The 16,067-nt window shown below is 51.2% G+C and overlaps 8 protein-coding genes across 8 annotated transcripts; 5 read left to right on the top strand and 3 right to left on the bottom strand.

Moving 5' to 3' along the window:
* Positions 1-31: 31 nt before the first annotated feature.
* Positions 32-964, top strand: FIBRA_00904 (uncharacterized protein; the record flags this gene model as incomplete). The annotated part of the gene is made up of 3 exons (XM_012322790.1): positions 32-255; positions 310-877; positions 938-964. 3 exons carry the CDS (start codon positions 32-34, stop codon positions 962-964), a joined length of 819 nt encoding a protein of 272 aa, XP_012178180.1.
* A 1,219-nt stretch (positions 965-2,183) lies between these two features.
* On the top strand, positions 2,184-3,466 carry FIBRA_00903 (uncharacterized protein; the record flags this gene model as incomplete). Its single annotated transcript, XM_012322789.1, has 4 exons — positions 2,184-2,548; positions 2,610-2,849; positions 2,911-3,388; positions 3,449-3,466. The coding sequence occupies 4 exons, from the start codon at positions 2,184-2,186 to the stop codon at positions 3,464-3,466; spliced, it is 1,101 nt and encodes a 366-aa protein (XP_012178179.1).
* A 1,026-nt stretch (positions 3,467-4,492) lies between these two features.
* On the top strand, positions 4,493-5,928 carry FIBRA_00902 (uncharacterized protein; the record flags this gene model as incomplete). Its single annotated transcript, XM_012322788.1, has 4 exons — positions 4,493-4,896; positions 4,949-5,185; positions 5,243-5,849; positions 5,911-5,928. The coding sequence occupies 4 exons, from the start codon at positions 4,493-4,495 to the stop codon at positions 5,926-5,928; spliced, it is 1,266 nt and encodes a 421-aa protein (XP_012178178.1).
* Positions 5,929-6,172: 244 nt separating this feature from the next.
* On the bottom strand, positions 6,173-7,524 carry FIBRA_00901 (uncharacterized protein; the record flags this gene model as incomplete). The annotated part of the gene is made up of 3 exons (XM_012322787.1): positions 6,173-6,295; positions 6,353-6,470; positions 6,521-7,524. 3 exons carry the CDS (start codon positions 7,522-7,524, stop codon positions 6,173-6,175), a joined length of 1,245 nt encoding a protein of 414 aa, XP_012178177.1.
* A 273-nt stretch (positions 7,525-7,797) lies between these two features.
* Positions 7,798-8,184, top strand: FIBRA_00900 (uncharacterized protein; the record flags this gene model as incomplete). The annotated part of the gene is made up of 1 exon (XM_012322786.1): positions 7,798-8,184. One exon carries the CDS (start codon positions 7,798-7,800, stop codon positions 8,182-8,184), a length of 387 nt encoding a protein of 128 aa, XP_012178176.1.
* A 376-nt stretch (positions 8,185-8,560) lies between these two features.
* On the bottom strand, positions 8,561-10,513 carry FIBRA_00899 (uncharacterized protein; the record flags this gene model as incomplete). Its single annotated transcript, XM_012322785.1, has 8 exons — positions 8,561-8,856; positions 8,910-9,171; positions 9,229-9,365; positions 9,425-9,675; positions 9,732-10,136; positions 10,192-10,304; positions 10,360-10,397; positions 10,459-10,513. The coding sequence occupies 8 exons, from the start codon at positions 10,511-10,513 to the stop codon at positions 8,561-8,563; spliced, it is 1,557 nt and encodes a 518-aa protein (XP_012178175.1).
* A 1,584-nt stretch (positions 10,514-12,097) lies between these two features.
* FIBRA_00898 (uncharacterized protein) lies at positions 12,098-12,618 on the bottom strand (the record flags this gene model as incomplete). Its single annotated transcript, XM_012322784.1, has 2 exons — positions 12,098-12,499; positions 12,553-12,618. 2 exons carry the CDS (start codon positions 12,616-12,618, stop codon positions 12,098-12,100), a joined length of 468 nt encoding a protein of 155 aa, XP_012178174.1.
* Positions 12,619-15,127: 2,509 nt separating this feature from the next.
* Positions 15,128-15,525, top strand: FIBRA_00897 (uncharacterized protein; the record flags this gene model as incomplete). The annotated part of the gene is made up of 3 exons (XM_012322783.1): positions 15,128-15,207; positions 15,260-15,400; positions 15,462-15,525. 3 exons carry the CDS (start codon positions 15,128-15,130, stop codon positions 15,523-15,525), a joined length of 285 nt encoding a protein of 94 aa, XP_012178173.1.
* Between the last annotated feature and the right edge of the window lie 542 nt (positions 15,526-16,067).

Here is a 16,067-nt window from a genome sequence, read left to right as displayed (position 1 = left end):
GTGATTTCTGTCGCTCCGACAGTGTACTCGTATGTCCATCGCTATTGAACGACATGTCCCAACTAACTGTATGCTCGCGGAGCTATGTAGATACTCAAATTCTAATTCCTCCCATTCCAGTTCGAGTTCCACGACCACCTCTTCTGCCTCCAATTATTCGTCTACTACAACTAGTGTAACCTCCGCACTATCTTCATCCCTTACAAGTTCCGCTACAATCCCCGGCAATACCTCTAGCTCATCTATGGCTTCCAGGTAAGGGCTTTTTTCAGCTACGCAGAATCGATAGTGCCGACGCAACTTCTGTAGCTCCTCAAAGAGTCCTTCGAAAACTCCTCAGATCCTCGCTGGCCTGTTTGGATCCCTTGCTTTCCTCCTCCTACTTATTGGCGTCTTTCTCTACCTTTGGAGCCGCCGCCGCCGCAGGCAAGGCATCGTAGACTGGTTCGCGCAAACTCGAAATCCTGTCTCTACTGCCTCCTTTCTCTCCCGCAGCCCGACGTTTGTCAGCCGACGTGGTAGCATGCCTGAATCCACGACAAGCAGGAGCGCGTTCTTCACCGCCGAGGAGGCTATGGCCTCGTCCATGTACACGTCCCATCGATATGGCGCATACGCACCTGCGATGGTCTCAGCTTCGCGGGTCAACTACCACCATAGCGGTGCATTCCCGATGCAGGACAGGGAGTATCCCGGGAATGGGCCCTTGTCGGTCGTCTGGCCTGATGGACGGTCCAAGTCGCATCTGTCCTTACTCAACTCGCAGTCGAATTCGTCGGACCGGCGGCCTGTCGTACCTCCGTCGGTCTGGCAGAGCAGAGGGGATCCAATGGAAAGAGAGAGTAGATATGCGTTTTCGGACGCTGGAACATGCGAGGTTAGTCGGCAATACCCGTGTTGGACGTATCACGCTGATATGGATGGCGATTCTTTATAGACTGGGATCACTGGATTGGCGCTGTAGGGGCTTAGTCGTGTACTCATCTTGGCGGTGGACCTGCTTAATTTCTCGTACATTGTACGTTGTATCATAATGGACAGTGTCGCTCTTTTGCAGAAGACTTTTGTTGATATTGTCCTTGTATCCACACGCTTCCTTGCATTGCGTCTCGATAGCGCACATGCGACATTGCTCAATCTGAGGCTATGTTAGTACATGTCGCTGTCCTTGCTGTGCAACGTGAAGACGTCAACTCGACTCGTAAAGTTTATAATCAAGCTTTTGTGTGGTTAGGTTTGTGAATCCTTGAAGCTTGCGTGACATGAGTCGTCGAATTGTTTAATTTGGGCCCAGTTGCAAGGGAGCTCGAGTAGTAGCCGGTGTTCCAGAGCGCCCGTATCGTGCGTAATTTCCAAATTTGAAAGTGGATGATCGAGGTGTGTTCTTGCGCGGCCATTTTATAGTCCAGCGCAAGGCGGATGCTGTCGTTCATGGCGCGGGTTGCAACTCTCAGTCACCGTTCTATGAGCCAGGGCTTCGCGAGGAGGCCTATCGTGGGTAGCGATATCTTCCATCTGCGTCTCCATGATTGACGGATGTTGTAGATGTATAATTGTGGCCACACGACCACCATCATGATATCTGTTCATTTCAATTGAATGATCCCACTCCAGACAATATTCCTGTTAGTCGATGCACACGGCGTGCGAGGGCACTCTGGCCCAGCACACGGAACCCTTGTGCGCGCATAAATGCCGATGACAGAAGTCTTGGTACGCTCTCGTTCCGTAGTGGCTGCATGTGAAACGAGCTGCCTCATTCTTACATGAGCATGTCTGTGAATGGTTGAATCAACTCGCAACCCAGGTGCCATCTGCCTACGTTTGATTATCATGAATCATAGATTGTTAACGTTCTGTCTACCCAGCGCCACAGGGAAGTTGCGATTTTTCATGACCTACCCTCGTCGAGGCCTCTTGTGTCTGTTTCTTCTCTGCCCCTCATTGTGAGCGTTCAATCCGGCTCAGACTGCTCTCAGTAGTCACTCAATACGTCGCATGCCGCAAGGACCCAGGTCAGTACAAACTACGCGAAACACCCTCACTTGATTGCTGCAAATCAGTCCAATGAATATTCTGTAATTTTGCCCCTATAAAAATTATTCCAGACACATCATTTCAAGTTCCTCGCAGACATTGGTTCCAGCAGCACACTCTTTTGTTTTCACCTACTCGACTTAACTATGATGGGGCTTCCTGGTGGCCCGTCCGTGCTGTCGAATTATGCAACCTTTCCCTCGTATTCACTGTGGTTATCGGCCCTACCACCTTTATTGCCAAGCATACCTTCGGTCTATGTTCCACCATTTTCCATTAGCACCAATTCTCCCACAACAAGTTCAACAGGCCCTCCTACGTTTCCAAGGGTCCCACCTCAGTCGCTGGGTACAGTGCATACCACTTCGCAGTACACGGAGTCCTCTGAATCTGAACCCAATACTGTAACCCAAGGAGAAGCCAGCACATCCATGGTAACTACTTCAAATGACGCAGCACCTATCATATCTAGTTATCTAGCTCCTTCATCCAACGCGATTTCACTGTCTACGTACGTTCGTCCATCGTCCCCCGCAGGTCGCTCCTAATCGCGGTTCTTTTGTACTTCATAGTTCACAAACCACTGCGAGTTCCACAAGCGACAACACTGCCTCGAACAGTCCGGTTGTGGCCTCTGTCACCTTAACTCGAACACAGGTTTCTACCATTGTGGCTACCGATGCGTCTGGGACTTTTACATCCCTGGAGTCTTACATAATCGGGAGTGTTGTCGAATCAACCATATGGACAGACGCTAGCATCCCCTCCTCGTCGAGTGCTGGTATCAGCTCAGAAGAGTCTGTGTCTCATAGGTAAAAGCTCCTGTATGTGATGTTCGAGCTACATTTAACGTTTCTTCCGATTTCTCGGCAGTCAACCAAACACGCCGAAGATTCTCGCTGGCGTTTTTGGTGCTCTAGGCATCGTCTTCCTACTTATCGGCCTCTTGTTATTGCAGCGCTATCGCCGTCGTCACCGCACGCAGCAATTCCACGACAGCTGGTTTGATCACACACAGCGCCCCGATTCGACGATGTCCACGGTCTTCTTTGCTTCTCCGCCCGACTTGATGCGCCGCCCGCTTTCGAGCTCGCCTGGCTCCACGACAAGCGCGAGCGATAGTGGATTCCTCACAGCGGAAGAGGGGATGGACGAGGGCAAGTCTCTTGCTGCAAATGCGCTTGCACTGACGATTGCTTGGCCCGGAGGACAGTCGGTGTCGCGCATGTCGGCTCAATCGCTCCTACCGAGCCCATACGAGAGGTCTAGTATTCCGGTGAGGAACGGTAGAACTATACTATCTGTAATTCAGGAGACCGGGATGAGCGATGCTGGAGATAGTAATTTGGAGGTATGTCGGAAGATTGTTACTCACGAGTGGTATGCTGAATCAAGCACTGCCTTTTCTCAGGCTGGGGCCGGATCCTGAGAGTAATACAGAAGACACTCGGATGATAGTGATATCTAGGCTGCTGACCGGTGTTCAGGGGCATTTTGATGCTGTGGACTTGATGTCGCGCGTTATTATTGCTTCGATCTCTTCCACGCTCTTTTCATACCATCTTCCTTACACAGTTCCCGTCGTTTCTTGTGTTGCATATACCTGGTAAGGCTAACACGCTAGCATTATGCGGCGATCGCGGACTAGCCCCTAGTTTACCCGCTTCAAATTATATGATCTATATGCTGTTGTGTAAGTAAGAGTTGCTGCTATGTAGCTGATATTGCCCGAATGACGTTTTTGTGAGCGCTTGATCGGTCGCCGCGGAGGCCTGGATCCGGCCGCAGTCGCATTCTATGTAGTCTTCCGCCACAAATTTGCTCGAATCCAACTTCATATTTCATATAATCAGCTACGATGTCTAACTGAAACATGGTGCTCATCCATTAGTATATGGTGGCTGGTCAGTCAATGGAGTCATCGTAGTAGAGGTAGAGTCGACGTCGCCCACTGGCAATCATTGACCGTCATACAAACGCTTCAGAGTCGAACGCAGCGCACACTTCACACGTTTCCTCAACATCCAGGGGGTCCTATGCGTCTAGCTGTCGAGTTCGTAAAGTTGTGGTGGGTCGATGGATGATTCAATCAGCTCAGCTCCGAATAGCCTCGCTCTTGGCTGTCTGATCTATCAGATATTGTTGTTCAAAGTGCAGATTCTTTGGGGGATGCAGCCTTTCATTAGGATCATGCCCCTCTTTCGTGGCATTCCCTTTCTGCACTGCTCTCCATGTGGCAACCTGGAGCAAACTGAGCAGGTCAGTGTGTTCAAGAATGTGAATGAATTTTGGTTCATTGTATGGCCTTGCCTTGAAACAGCTTTTTCCAGGAGCAAGGGCACGTCGAAGTCTCTACAGTTCCCACTGATTAGACCGTTCGAGCTGTCCAGTCTCAGAATCATCCTTGGTTGCAGCTTCCAGACTATCTTCATAGACACCTCCACTGTCTTCCATCATGTGCGAACCCTCGCAGCTGTGTCCCTCAAACTCAGTGATACCAACGCCCTCGCGTCCACTCAGTTTGACTTCCGGCAATACGCTCAGCTCATCGACACTAGACTCAAGTAAACCGACACCTGTTCCCCCAATAACCAACTCTCGGTTTCAAATCTCGAGCTCCCCCCTGTCGAAACCCCCACACCCTACGTCTAATGTTTCTTCCACTTTTAATCCCACATACCAACGTATTAGCGTATTTCTACCGAGCTCTATCATCGCAACTCCTCTGCCAGTCAGTCAGGATTATCTCAGTGCGTCTGATAGCATCAGTAGCATGAATACGATTACTGCTACCTCGCTTTCGCCCAATCCGATGACTCTGACCTCTTACCCGCCACTTTCGACGACCGTTCCTTCTCTGTACGTCTCTCTATAGCTCTTTCTTAGACCAGTACCCTTATAAACGGTACAGGACAAATACCTCGGAACCCCTCACCTCCTCCATAGTCGTAACTACCCCCCCGACGTCGCTTGTCCTTAACATGACCGACACGTCGGTCATGCCGGACTCCCCTAGATCCCTCACATCTAATAATATTACACCTACTACCTCGTTATCGACAGAGACGAGTTCTAGCTTCATTTCCGCAGCTGGCGAAGCCGGCTCCGAAAGCTCGTCCGTATCGTCCGCGTCATCTGTATTGCCCAGGTAAGTGAATCTAGTTCTTTACGACTAAAGTTGACATACTCTCCGAATCGATTGCAGCCCGTCTACTCACGTCCCAGGCTCCCGCACTGGCGGTTCATCAAGGCTGCCTCGGATTTTAGGCGGTGTCTTCGGTGCTCTTGCCTTCCTCCTGCTTGTTGGCCTCCTTATTTACCAACGCCGTCGCCATCGCAGCCGCACTCAGCACTTTCAGGATGAGGGGCTCGAACACAAGGACTGTCCTGCAGGACTCCCTCCTCCCATCGTCTCGCCACCCGCTTCACCGCCCCCGGCTGAATCCGCGTCTCTGAGCTCCAGAATAAGTGAGAGCACGATCTTCTCTGCTGACGACACGGCGTATTGGTGTCCCCAGCACGTTAACACGGAACTCGACCATCCTTCAGGCTTGATCGCTGACTTTGGCGTGCCCGAAAGGGACTCCCTTGTGGGCATGACCCCGCTGACGATGTCTTGGCCCGGCGGAGAGTGGGTGTCGCATCTGCTCGTGCCGGCTGAGATGTCGCCACGGAATTCGGTTGACCAACAGGCCGTTCTGTCGTCACTAACCTGGCAAGAGACGGTCGGCATGGCGGATGCGGGTAGCAAAAGCAGGCTGTCAAATAAGTCGGAAGACGAGACGGATGAAGTTGGCGGGGACATATTTGAAGTATGTAGTGTGTGGCTTCTTCGCGGGGATGGTGCGCTGATTGGGACTTCCTTCACTTCAGGCTGGGCTGGCTTTTTAATGTCTGTCTATGTTATGTATAGAAAAACAGGCTGCAGACACTCCCATTGATCTTGTGCATCGCGCAATATGTCATCATTCCTTTCAAACTACCTCCATCTGCACTGTTGCTCTTGTATATATTAGTACTGTATTCGCAGACAACCTGTAATTTGTGGGGCCCTCAAACGAACTATTCCAATCAGCACTACAGACTATAATAATTATCCGCTTATAGTGTCATAACATCCCGGGCCACTTCAAAATCAGGGAGACACAAATATCTGCAGTGCAGCGTCCAAAAATAAATCACCCCAGTTGATTCCGTGACGAATCGACTTTTCGCGCAAAATTGTGAATGATTGCACAAGTAGTGCTGCATCCCGTATCTACAAAACAAGGCGATCAGCTACATATAACCTCCAAATGACAACAGACACGCGCACCCTAAACTCGTCGAACATAATATCCGCCCGCGGGACGTATAAATTTACGGCGGACATCGGAAAACAGAGCGTGTGCCAAAGATCCAGTGGAAACTGAGCCATAGAGGTGAAAAATTGCCTGGGCATCGTCAGTTGATGATGGTGAGCAGATTCATGGGGATGACTTACGTCCACCACGGAGTAAATTCTCTCTGGTATGGCCAAGGAACACGCTCCCAGCGCCCGTCCTCCGCGATCATGACAAAACTGCCTCGGTCTGTGTCCCAGTCTCGTCGCAGCTGCGCGTCTACACGCTGGAAGGTGTACACACGCCCCTGTGCATTGTATAAATGCAACTGCTGCGCGACTGCTGACACTCGCAACTCGTCCGTGTGCATGTCCTCGAATGGCGGCGGTCGTCGCGGTGGCATCTTAACGCATGGCTCTCCCTTCGCGTGGCCGTTCCCAAAATCTGTCTCTCGCTCTCTATCGTCCCAATTTGATGATCCAGATTTGCTGGAAACGTGGGTGTCGTCGTCACCATCGTCCGCGTCAGACCCGTCGTTCGAATAGTCAGAAGAGGTGGGCTGGTTTGCAGATCGACACTTCTTGAGTTCGCCGATATCCACTTTCTCCGAAATTCCCGCTAATTGAACCCTAGCCGAGCCATGATCAAGACGAAAGATCTCCCCAGTTAGAATGGCGGCCACCAGATTTTGACGCAGTCTCTGAATCCAGTACGGCGTCGCCGAACTTTTGTGCACCCGAATTACGAAATCATCGAGTATTACATTGAGCCATGGCCCTGCTGTGCGTTTGAATAGGTAAGGGAAGACCCAAAATGTGACGTCAAGTTTGGACACAGATATGTCGGCCGTCATCGAAGTATACAAGATCGACTTCGAGGTGAAGGTGAACCAGCGGGGATAAATCTGATTTGGGAGATGAAACGCGGCAGAAATCGATGGCGACGTGAATGTATATGTATACGTGTGGTCGTAGAGCGCACCTGAGTATCGCACGTCATGCAACGTGAGGGTGCTAGGAGATATACGTCCGATGGTGAGTGCGTGACCAGAGAGTGGACGGCGGAAGATATAGGAGGCGAAGATGAGAATGACCGTCCAGATGACTTGGCAAGTGAACTTGAGAAACCCGCCGAATCGCGAGAGACGAATGTTGAACACGGTCATCATATGTTTGATTCTGTCGTTGCGCATTCTGTCCTATGAATCTTCAGGTGCACTCAGATTGATGAGGAAGACGGTGGGGGCGTGCAAGATACTTGCGGCGAGGAGGTCGACAGCTGAGCATGGTTTGAGGTATCCTCAGAAAGTTGAGACTTGCGCCCCGCAAATCGTCGTCATAGCCAAGGGTCACATAACATGCGTGTCGCGAAAATCACACGCGTCACCGACCTGTCACATGGATAGAGCTCGCTCAGAGCCTGGCAAGCGACGTTCACGATGAACGGAACAACGAATCCAGCAAATGGTGCGCGACCATCAGACCAGCAGCGTACTTTGCAATCCGAAATTGCTCTTCTTCAGTCTATCCTGTCTCAGAATGGGCCCGAGGATGCCGAAGCCAATGTTGCAGAACTCCTGCGACGCCTTGAGACGGCGGACGGGATTGCGACCGGTGTAGAGAGCCGGCTCGACGAGATCATCGGCAACTTGGACAATCTCATCGGCACGTTGGAGCCTGGAGCCCAGCTAGAGACTATCACAGTGGATCAGGGGACAGCTATCGTGCAGCAGGGCGAAAGGGTAGTGCAGGAAGGGCATGTTGGCGCAGTCCTAAAGCAGAGGGTGATCGAAGGGCAGGAGGACACAGCGGACGACAAGGCATGAGGACCGCCGTCGATGGTCCTTCGCGTTATCTGCTATATGCGCCCTACTCAGCTCGGCAACGGCAAACCTGCTCCACCGACCTTGTCACCGCGTAAGTTCTGGCTGTTTTTATCAACTTGCGTCATGATTGACATACACTCATCTATGAATAGACAATATGTGTATGTCCAACATTACGCATATCGCGCTACATACGCCAGGGGCACGGACGCTTAGCCGTTGGAGTATATATTCCAGCGCAGCCAGTTAGATTTTCATACGCTGTCGTGTGGTGGTAGAGAATACTAGTAGTCTACAATTACATTGTACTGGTATACAAAGTGTATGGAAAGCTCATTATCGGTTCGCAAAAGATCATATATGAAGTCTACCACGCTCATGCCTCGTCATCACCCTTTGTCTTCTCCTCGCGTACATCCGCCATCTGAGTGTCGACTTTCTCGTGCATATGCTTCTCACTCGGGCGCCAGCCATTCGAGTTCCACGGAAGGACCTTTGCGCGGTACATCTCATCGACCTCCTCAAGCGAGAGGCCTTTAGTCTCGGGAATGAACAGGTAGACATAGCAGAACCCGAACACAAGCATCCCCGCAAAAATGAGCAAGATCAGCGGCCCGATGTCGTCCGCGATGCGTGGCGAGAAGAACGACAGTAGGAAGTTCCATACCCAGTCTGATAAACCAAATCGGCATTCATGACGACAGTACGATAGGAAATAAACTCACTCGTAGCACTGCCCAGCGCGATACCTTTCGGACGCACGCGCAGGGGGAACGACTCGCCCAGGTACACCCATGGTGTCGGGCCCCAGAAGATCGAGTACGCGAATACATGCATGACCGCAAACGCAATCAGAACGTCGCCACCCTTCTTGTTCGTCGGAGTGAGGTCGGCCTGTGGCGTACCCGACGGTGCAAGAAGGAAGTGGCCGACAAGACCTGCGATGAGTGCGCACATCGCCTCAAACAGTGCACCGGTCATGAGCGACTGGTGGTGGCAACGGTGTAAGTAAGAGTACAGATATGACAACAAGTGTTAGCCTACTCGTCGACGACCCCAAGTGTCAATCAAATACAGCGCGGGGAGGGTGCCAGCAACCGAGACAGCGCCCAAGATGGTCTGAATGACGTACGGCGAGAGTGTAGTTCCCGCACTCTTGAAGAAAGTGTCGCCGTAGTAGTCTGGAAATTCGAACAGCTTGTAAATATTCTCGATTTTTGTGGGACTCAGCAGTGCTTACAGTAAAAGTTCTGTCCGTTAAGCTGCTGTATGAATTGCAGCATCATTCCATTGATCGTTCGTTTCCAGAGCATGTTGCGCGTCGAGAAGCATTCCATCCAGGTAGCTTGACCACCGTCGTTCTCGGCGTGAATACCGAACTCGAGTTCTTCCATGATCTGCACTACAGCTGGATCGTTCTCCGGTACGCTGTTGAGCTCCGCAATGACAGCACGGGCTTCATCTTCTCTCCCTGTGCCGAGCAAGTGGCGCCTAGCGCAAAGAATAGATCAGAACTTATTCAGCACCTGATCAGACTGTACACTTACGGCGATTCAGGAAGGAAGAATATCCCCGAGAGCAAAATGACGCCCCACGCCATTTGCAGTCCGACCGGGATGCGCCACGATGCAGGGCCGCTGATCGAGTGCGTCCCGAGGTCGATAACGTAGCTGAGGAAGATGCCCATGATGATTTGCACCTGGTATAGCACGATGAGCATGCCACGCAGTGCCTTCGGGGCGGTCTCGCCGTTGTACAGCGGCACGATTGCAGAAAGCGCGCCGACACCGAGGCCAGCAACGAACCGCCCGACAACGAGCTGCGCGAGCGAATGGACTGTGCCTGTCTGGATGACAGTCCCGGCTGTGAAAATGGCGGACCAGATGAGGATCGAGCCACGACGCCCAAAACGGTCGGAGGTGAATGCCTGCGCGATGGCCCCTACGATTGTCCTGCGAGGGTAGGAGTTAGCTCTGGTCAGCACGCACACGACGAGGACGCATATACCCGGCGGAGAGGAGGGATGTGATGATGGACTGGCGCGAACTGAATAAGGTAAACGTGCCATCTGGATTCTCCTGCCCGAAGCGGTCCACGAAATCGGGCATGATCAGACATCCCTAGACAGTCAAGGGTCAGTGAAGTGGGAACAAATGGCGGGTGGACAGCACATACTGAGATAACGCCGATGTCATAGCCGAAGAGGAAACCACCTAATCAGAGGAATAGATATGAATGGATTCATTCGAGCGCGACAGACGGGATGAGGCGCACCGAAGGCGATGAAGATAGCGAGCAGGATCGCCCTACTATTCGACGGTACAGCCATACAGGTTTCGTTGCGGCACACGTATACAGGTCGTCACGATGGGAGGAGGAGGGTCGAGCGAACGAATCCGACCTTCGCCCCCGCGCGGTGCTATGGCTTTATTATGCGCGCTTGTGAGTTCCTTCTCCACAAACGGGGGTGATTGATGAGTGCATGAGTGCGGGGGGGTGAATACTTGAGCCTGCGGTCCGGATGCGTCTCCCTGGCGGACCGCGCATATTTCGCTGATTCGGCGATGATGGAGATCAGGACAGGTCAGCAGTTCCTTAGCTCGAAGGCGCCAAATTCTACGCTCGTAGTGGAGCCCAAAGTCAAACAGGTGCAATCATCTGAAGAACATCAAAATTTGCAGGAGCGAGATGGTTCCGCTGCTTGCTTCTTCCCCCCCTGGATGATAGGCATTTGGAATAGGGACGCAGTAGTGCGGTTCAATTGTGAGATGCTGCGAGATCGTCAGGATTGCATGCGTGCCAATGAGAGACATTCTCACCGCTTGCAAGTGCCCTGGTCAGGTGAGCTCATAAACGCTGAATATTATCTCTGCGCCGGTCGACCGGCGAGAGAAATCCACCCCATGATTGCTCGGCTAAATCTGCCTATTGCGATCTTACGGTCTACGTCACTCTAGAGGCTTCGCGGCGGTCCAGTCCCTGATAGATTCGTAAAATGCACATATGCGGGATGGATGGTGTAGATGTACATATTTAGCTGCAACGGACAAGGTTTCTAAAGGAGGGAGAGACCGGTTAGGTGGAAAGGTGTGGTGGTGGAGCGAAATGATCGACTCGAGATCAGTGCCACAACTCAGCAGTCAGCGGGACCGGACGATTGCAGACACCTGATAATAAACGCCCATGTCCATCACCCTCAAACCTCTCAGTCATACTTATGCGTCCTATTACCTCATTTTTCAGATCTAACGGTCACAATTTAACTTTGCTCTGACTACGGTGCGACTTCGTGCGACTCAGTATGACTTCCCACGACTTCCCACAGCTCTACGCGACGCAGTATTTGCACTGAGAGCTTGAGTACCCAGGTTGACACAGCAGTCGTTCCAACCCAACTAATAGGCAAATACAGTACCCGCAGGAAACCAGTCTTTCCAGAATCCAACCTGATTTATAGAAATGCAGCGCACGGGGAACAATAATCGACCCTCACTGAGGGAATACCCAGATCAGGAGCACCGCTCTACCGGGGCATCCGCTGGGAAGCAATCGACCTCGTATAGTCTCAGCGGGCCTACGATCAATCAGGCGACGCGACCTAGACATACGAGCTGCAACAGTCAACATTAATCGACACTAAATGCAGGACTACACGTGTTGTACCGTGCGTATCGTCGTTCATCCCGTAGATGGCTTCCAACAGCCCAGACTCGTAGTGTAGCAGTTCGTAGGAGAGGCGTAATGGAACACCGTGCGCTCATGAGCCGGCGCATTGGTGTGATGTAGGGAGTTGCCCGAGTCTTGGAAGAGCTCGCCCTCGTGGTGGCGGTGTTCCTCATCGTAGTAGCGACGACCTTCTTCCTCCTCGTGGTGGTGGTGGTGGTGGTGGTGGTGGTGGTGGTGGTGCTTGCTCTCACGGCGGTGGTGGCCTTCTCCTCCTCGTGGTAGTGCCTGCCTTCGTGGTGGCAGTAGCCTTCCTTGTCGTTGTCGTTGTCGTTGTCGTTGTAGGAGTAGTGGTGCGTCGACCCTCATAACAGAGACTTCCCTCTTCCTCTTTGTGATGGTGGTGAAAGCCCTTGTGGTCGCTGAGTACTTGATCCTCACGGTGCGTGAGTCCGTGGTCGTGATGATGGTGGTCCCCTTCATGTTGGAAGTGCTCAAGGCACCCATAGTGCTCCTCCCCGTGGTAGAAGTCTTCGGAGTGGTGATGACCATGGAATTGCTCACGGTGACCTTCAATGCGATCCTCCTCTAGATCTTGCCCGCGCTCATTCTCAGCGCGAGCAGCCAGCTCTGGCGCAACCGTGGAGCGGTGCTATGGGCGAGAATGAATATGCAATCCGAGAAGAAAAATCGCTGTGAAGATACACACCTGACAAAAACGGGGGCAGCTACTGCAGCAGCAGTAGCAAAAACGGTAGTAGCATGCACCATGGATGTTGTGAGGTGGTAATTAAAATGGAGTCGTGAAGAGTAGGATCAGCGAAAGAAGGTCGTCATAAAAAATAAGCTGCAAAAAACGAAACAAGTCAAGCCAGAGGTCAACATCAGATAGACCTGCGAGCAATATCGGGATTCACAGTACTCACTATCTAGCATCTACACCTGAGAGGCTTGCCTCGAGCAAATCAACTGAGGGGCTGAAGAGTAATCAAGAAAGAGAACTCAATTTTTGTATGGTCATGAAGCTATTGGTATATTATTACAGTGCGCGACGAGTCGACAGCTTGAACTCATACGATCAGAGATAGACAAAATAGATTGTGTGATGAGGAAGAGCGTTGCAGATTGTGAGTCTTTGCTCAACATCTTCGCTCGGAGAACTCCTAAGTAGATACTATCCCACAAGTGGGCTCCAGACTCATCATCCAAAGCTGTTCAGCTCGATTCTACTGTGCAAGCTGTGTCGGCTTTGATTGCATCCAATAAATGATCAATCATAGTTGAGGTCGTACGTCCTGGAGCTATGAAGTAGTGCCATCGGTTGGTTCCACCTACGTACTTCAAACGCATGCAAGGCTACACATAATTCGTCACAGAAAGCCAGCCTTCAAGAGCAGTTTGAATGCCTGAATAGCTTGGCCATAATCACGCTGCGCTTGTTGACGGCCTGCTGGAATGAGAGGTCCAATGCCATTTGGTCCTCGTAAGACTCCCGTCAGCGAGATGCAACAAAGATTTTCTGTACATACGCGGAAAATTTAGTTGCCGTATTAGGAGAGCACAGATGAGCATAGGTATATCCTCAGCGGTTCCGGGTGCTGCCACCCTGGAATATTATCCCGCCTGAGGGACTCACGGGTTTCATATAGACGTGGTGCGCGTCATACCGGTGCTCCTGCACTTGCGTCGGGCCCCGACCTTTCACGACTGGTTCATGGCTATACAGTAATGTGTGCGAGAAGAGGTGCGGGGAGAATACTCTCAGCTGAGTTGTTGTATTGCTGTCTCCCCGCGATCGACGCTGAGATACTCCTACCTCAGATCAGTAACTGCGGACACAGTGTCCTGACACCGCTGTTTTACCTTCAGTCCGCCCAGGCATCATCCAAGCCACTTCACAGAGTAATGCTCCGGTGATGCTATTGGCACAGCGTCACCACATTCACCTTCCCCGATTGCGCTTGATCGTATAGTTCATCTACATCCGAGTCATGCGCAAACTGTGGCCAGGGTTATAAAATGTATGAGCTCTATAACAGGTGCCACGCCATGCAAATTGGAGTGTGCACATACACAACGAAGCACTCTTCCTGTCTTTTCCTTCTCCGATGTCCATAGAGTCTCGTGTAAAATTAGCGGCAAGCGTTTATAGTTCATGAGTTTTATACGCATGTAATGTTGTAATTTGAGACAGCGGCACTGAGCATCAATTCGCCACCTCATAACTGGCTTACTATTTGCCATTGATAGAAAAGAAAGTGGGGGAGTGTACGAGCTAGTAGCAGAAGAGCATGATACCTAGTGTTCGCCGCTGGCTGCGCACGCTTTGTCCCGACATCGTCTTCTGATTGTCATATCAGTGCTTATGTAGTATCTTCGAGTCATACAGACGCAGATTCCTATAACGATCGGCTACGGCATTGCAGTGTCCATATTCAACCACGGCGTACTTATGAGCTTTCCAATGTGAGCTCGCAGTCACCATCTTCGGATGTCTAATAGTGATGGACGATGGTGCTATACTTACAGTGTCACTCTATTCCACGTAGACTGCCGGCCGAACGGTGCTAGATGTTGCACAACAGCTTGCTAAGAGCGGTGATTCTTTGAGAACAGACACTCGCGTAGTTTGTCGCATTCTGGACCCGGCATCCTCAGGCGTGGAGCCCTGGTGGCAGTGGGAATAACACTGGTTGGCGGGATGGCAATCATTGCGTGCGCGGCTCGGAGATCTTGTCATTCCGGCGTAGACTGGACTTCCACGTCCAGAAATGACCCGTAAAGTGAGCCAACTACATTGACTTTCTACGCAGATAATAGTAGGTAACATTCCAAATTCATTCCTCTGAGATCGTACTGCCAGGTTTCATACTTCAAACAAATATACTATTAAGCTGACCTCAGGCCGGTACACCGCGGCCGAGCTCTCTTATCAATGCGTCGACTTGCGACACATTAAGTTATAACGTATTCGCCCTGAGGCTGATTGCCGAAACCGGGACCGTACCCGTTGCGTATGGAGCTGTACCCGGCATCAAGGTCCGGGATGCTTATAAGAATGCGCACTCGTCGTGAAGCAACTCCCAGCCCTCAGTTGATCTGTTGACCATTGCAATTTCCAAGATCGAGTACTGGATAGTAAGCACTTGCGCATTTGTAGTCAGTCGAGAACAAGCTAACTGTGATCCCGCGCGTCCAGCTTGACTTGTTTTGTTCGACTCGATTGCTTTCATTTTCGTCACGACCAGAAAAATTTCACAACCACACGAACATCACAATAATGCGCTATTCTGTCGTCGTTGCTGTTGCCATGGTTGTTGCAGCTCCAACCTTCGTTGCTGCAGTGCCTGGCATCGCGAAGTAAGTCTGATCGCACTGTTCTTTGGATTTTCGACGTGAACTATTGTTATAGAAAACTCGCGATGAAGGGTGTGGACAAATTTCACAAGCATAAATTTACAATGCACGATCTCAAAACCGCTGCTGATGTTTCTCAAACCGCTGCTCAAGTTTCCAATAATGTTAAGACTATTAATGACAACCTAGGGCGTCGGTATGTTTGCGCCTGGCACTTTTGTTGACGTCATATGCTGATCCTATTCAAACTTTTGAAGTGAAGCCCATCTACTGGGTCGCGATGATGTGGAAATGGAACTCCATGACCAGGCGAAACGGTAATTTCGTAGCGTCTGGCACCAAGGGATACATCTGATCATACTTTATAGGGAGTTGGTGGATCTTCTTGTCCGGGCCATACAAGGACATGCGGGATCTGGAGAGCGCAGCAGGTACTCCAGGTACCACGATGACCAAAATCAGCAACGTCGCGAATACATTTACGAGCGCTCCTTTTTGGATGAGATGGACTAGTGCTTGTGATGATAGTGTCAATGATCTATGTGTTGTAGTGTAATTTCTAGGGTCTGTTGATAAATATGAATGTTTTTGGGGGCTCAATATGGTGTGTGCGAAGAGGATATATATGTAGGATTCAGTAGGAGTATGCGTATACAATTCTGAAGCAACACGAAATTCAGCGCTAATATAGGACGCTCGAGCGCCGATCGCGTCGGTCCGCTGCCCAATTTGTCTACCTCTTGTCTAACACATACCAGCGTCCAGGCTCCTGCCCATCCGATCTTCGGGAGGAGAGGGACTTCATCCCACCAGGGGATCCTTTCAGCCACATCCCTTCAGCCACATATCACGTGAACACGTGA

Source organism: Fibroporia radiculosa (genome assembly GCF_000313525.1).
Source record: "Fibroporia radiculosa TFFH 294 genomic supercontigs, scaffold400, whole genome shotgun sequence".
Taxonomy (NCBI): Eukaryota; Fungi; Basidiomycota; class Agaricomycetes; order Polyporales; family Fibroporiaceae; genus Fibroporia; species Fibroporia radiculosa.
This window is presented reverse-complemented; position numbering and strand designations above follow the sequence as displayed.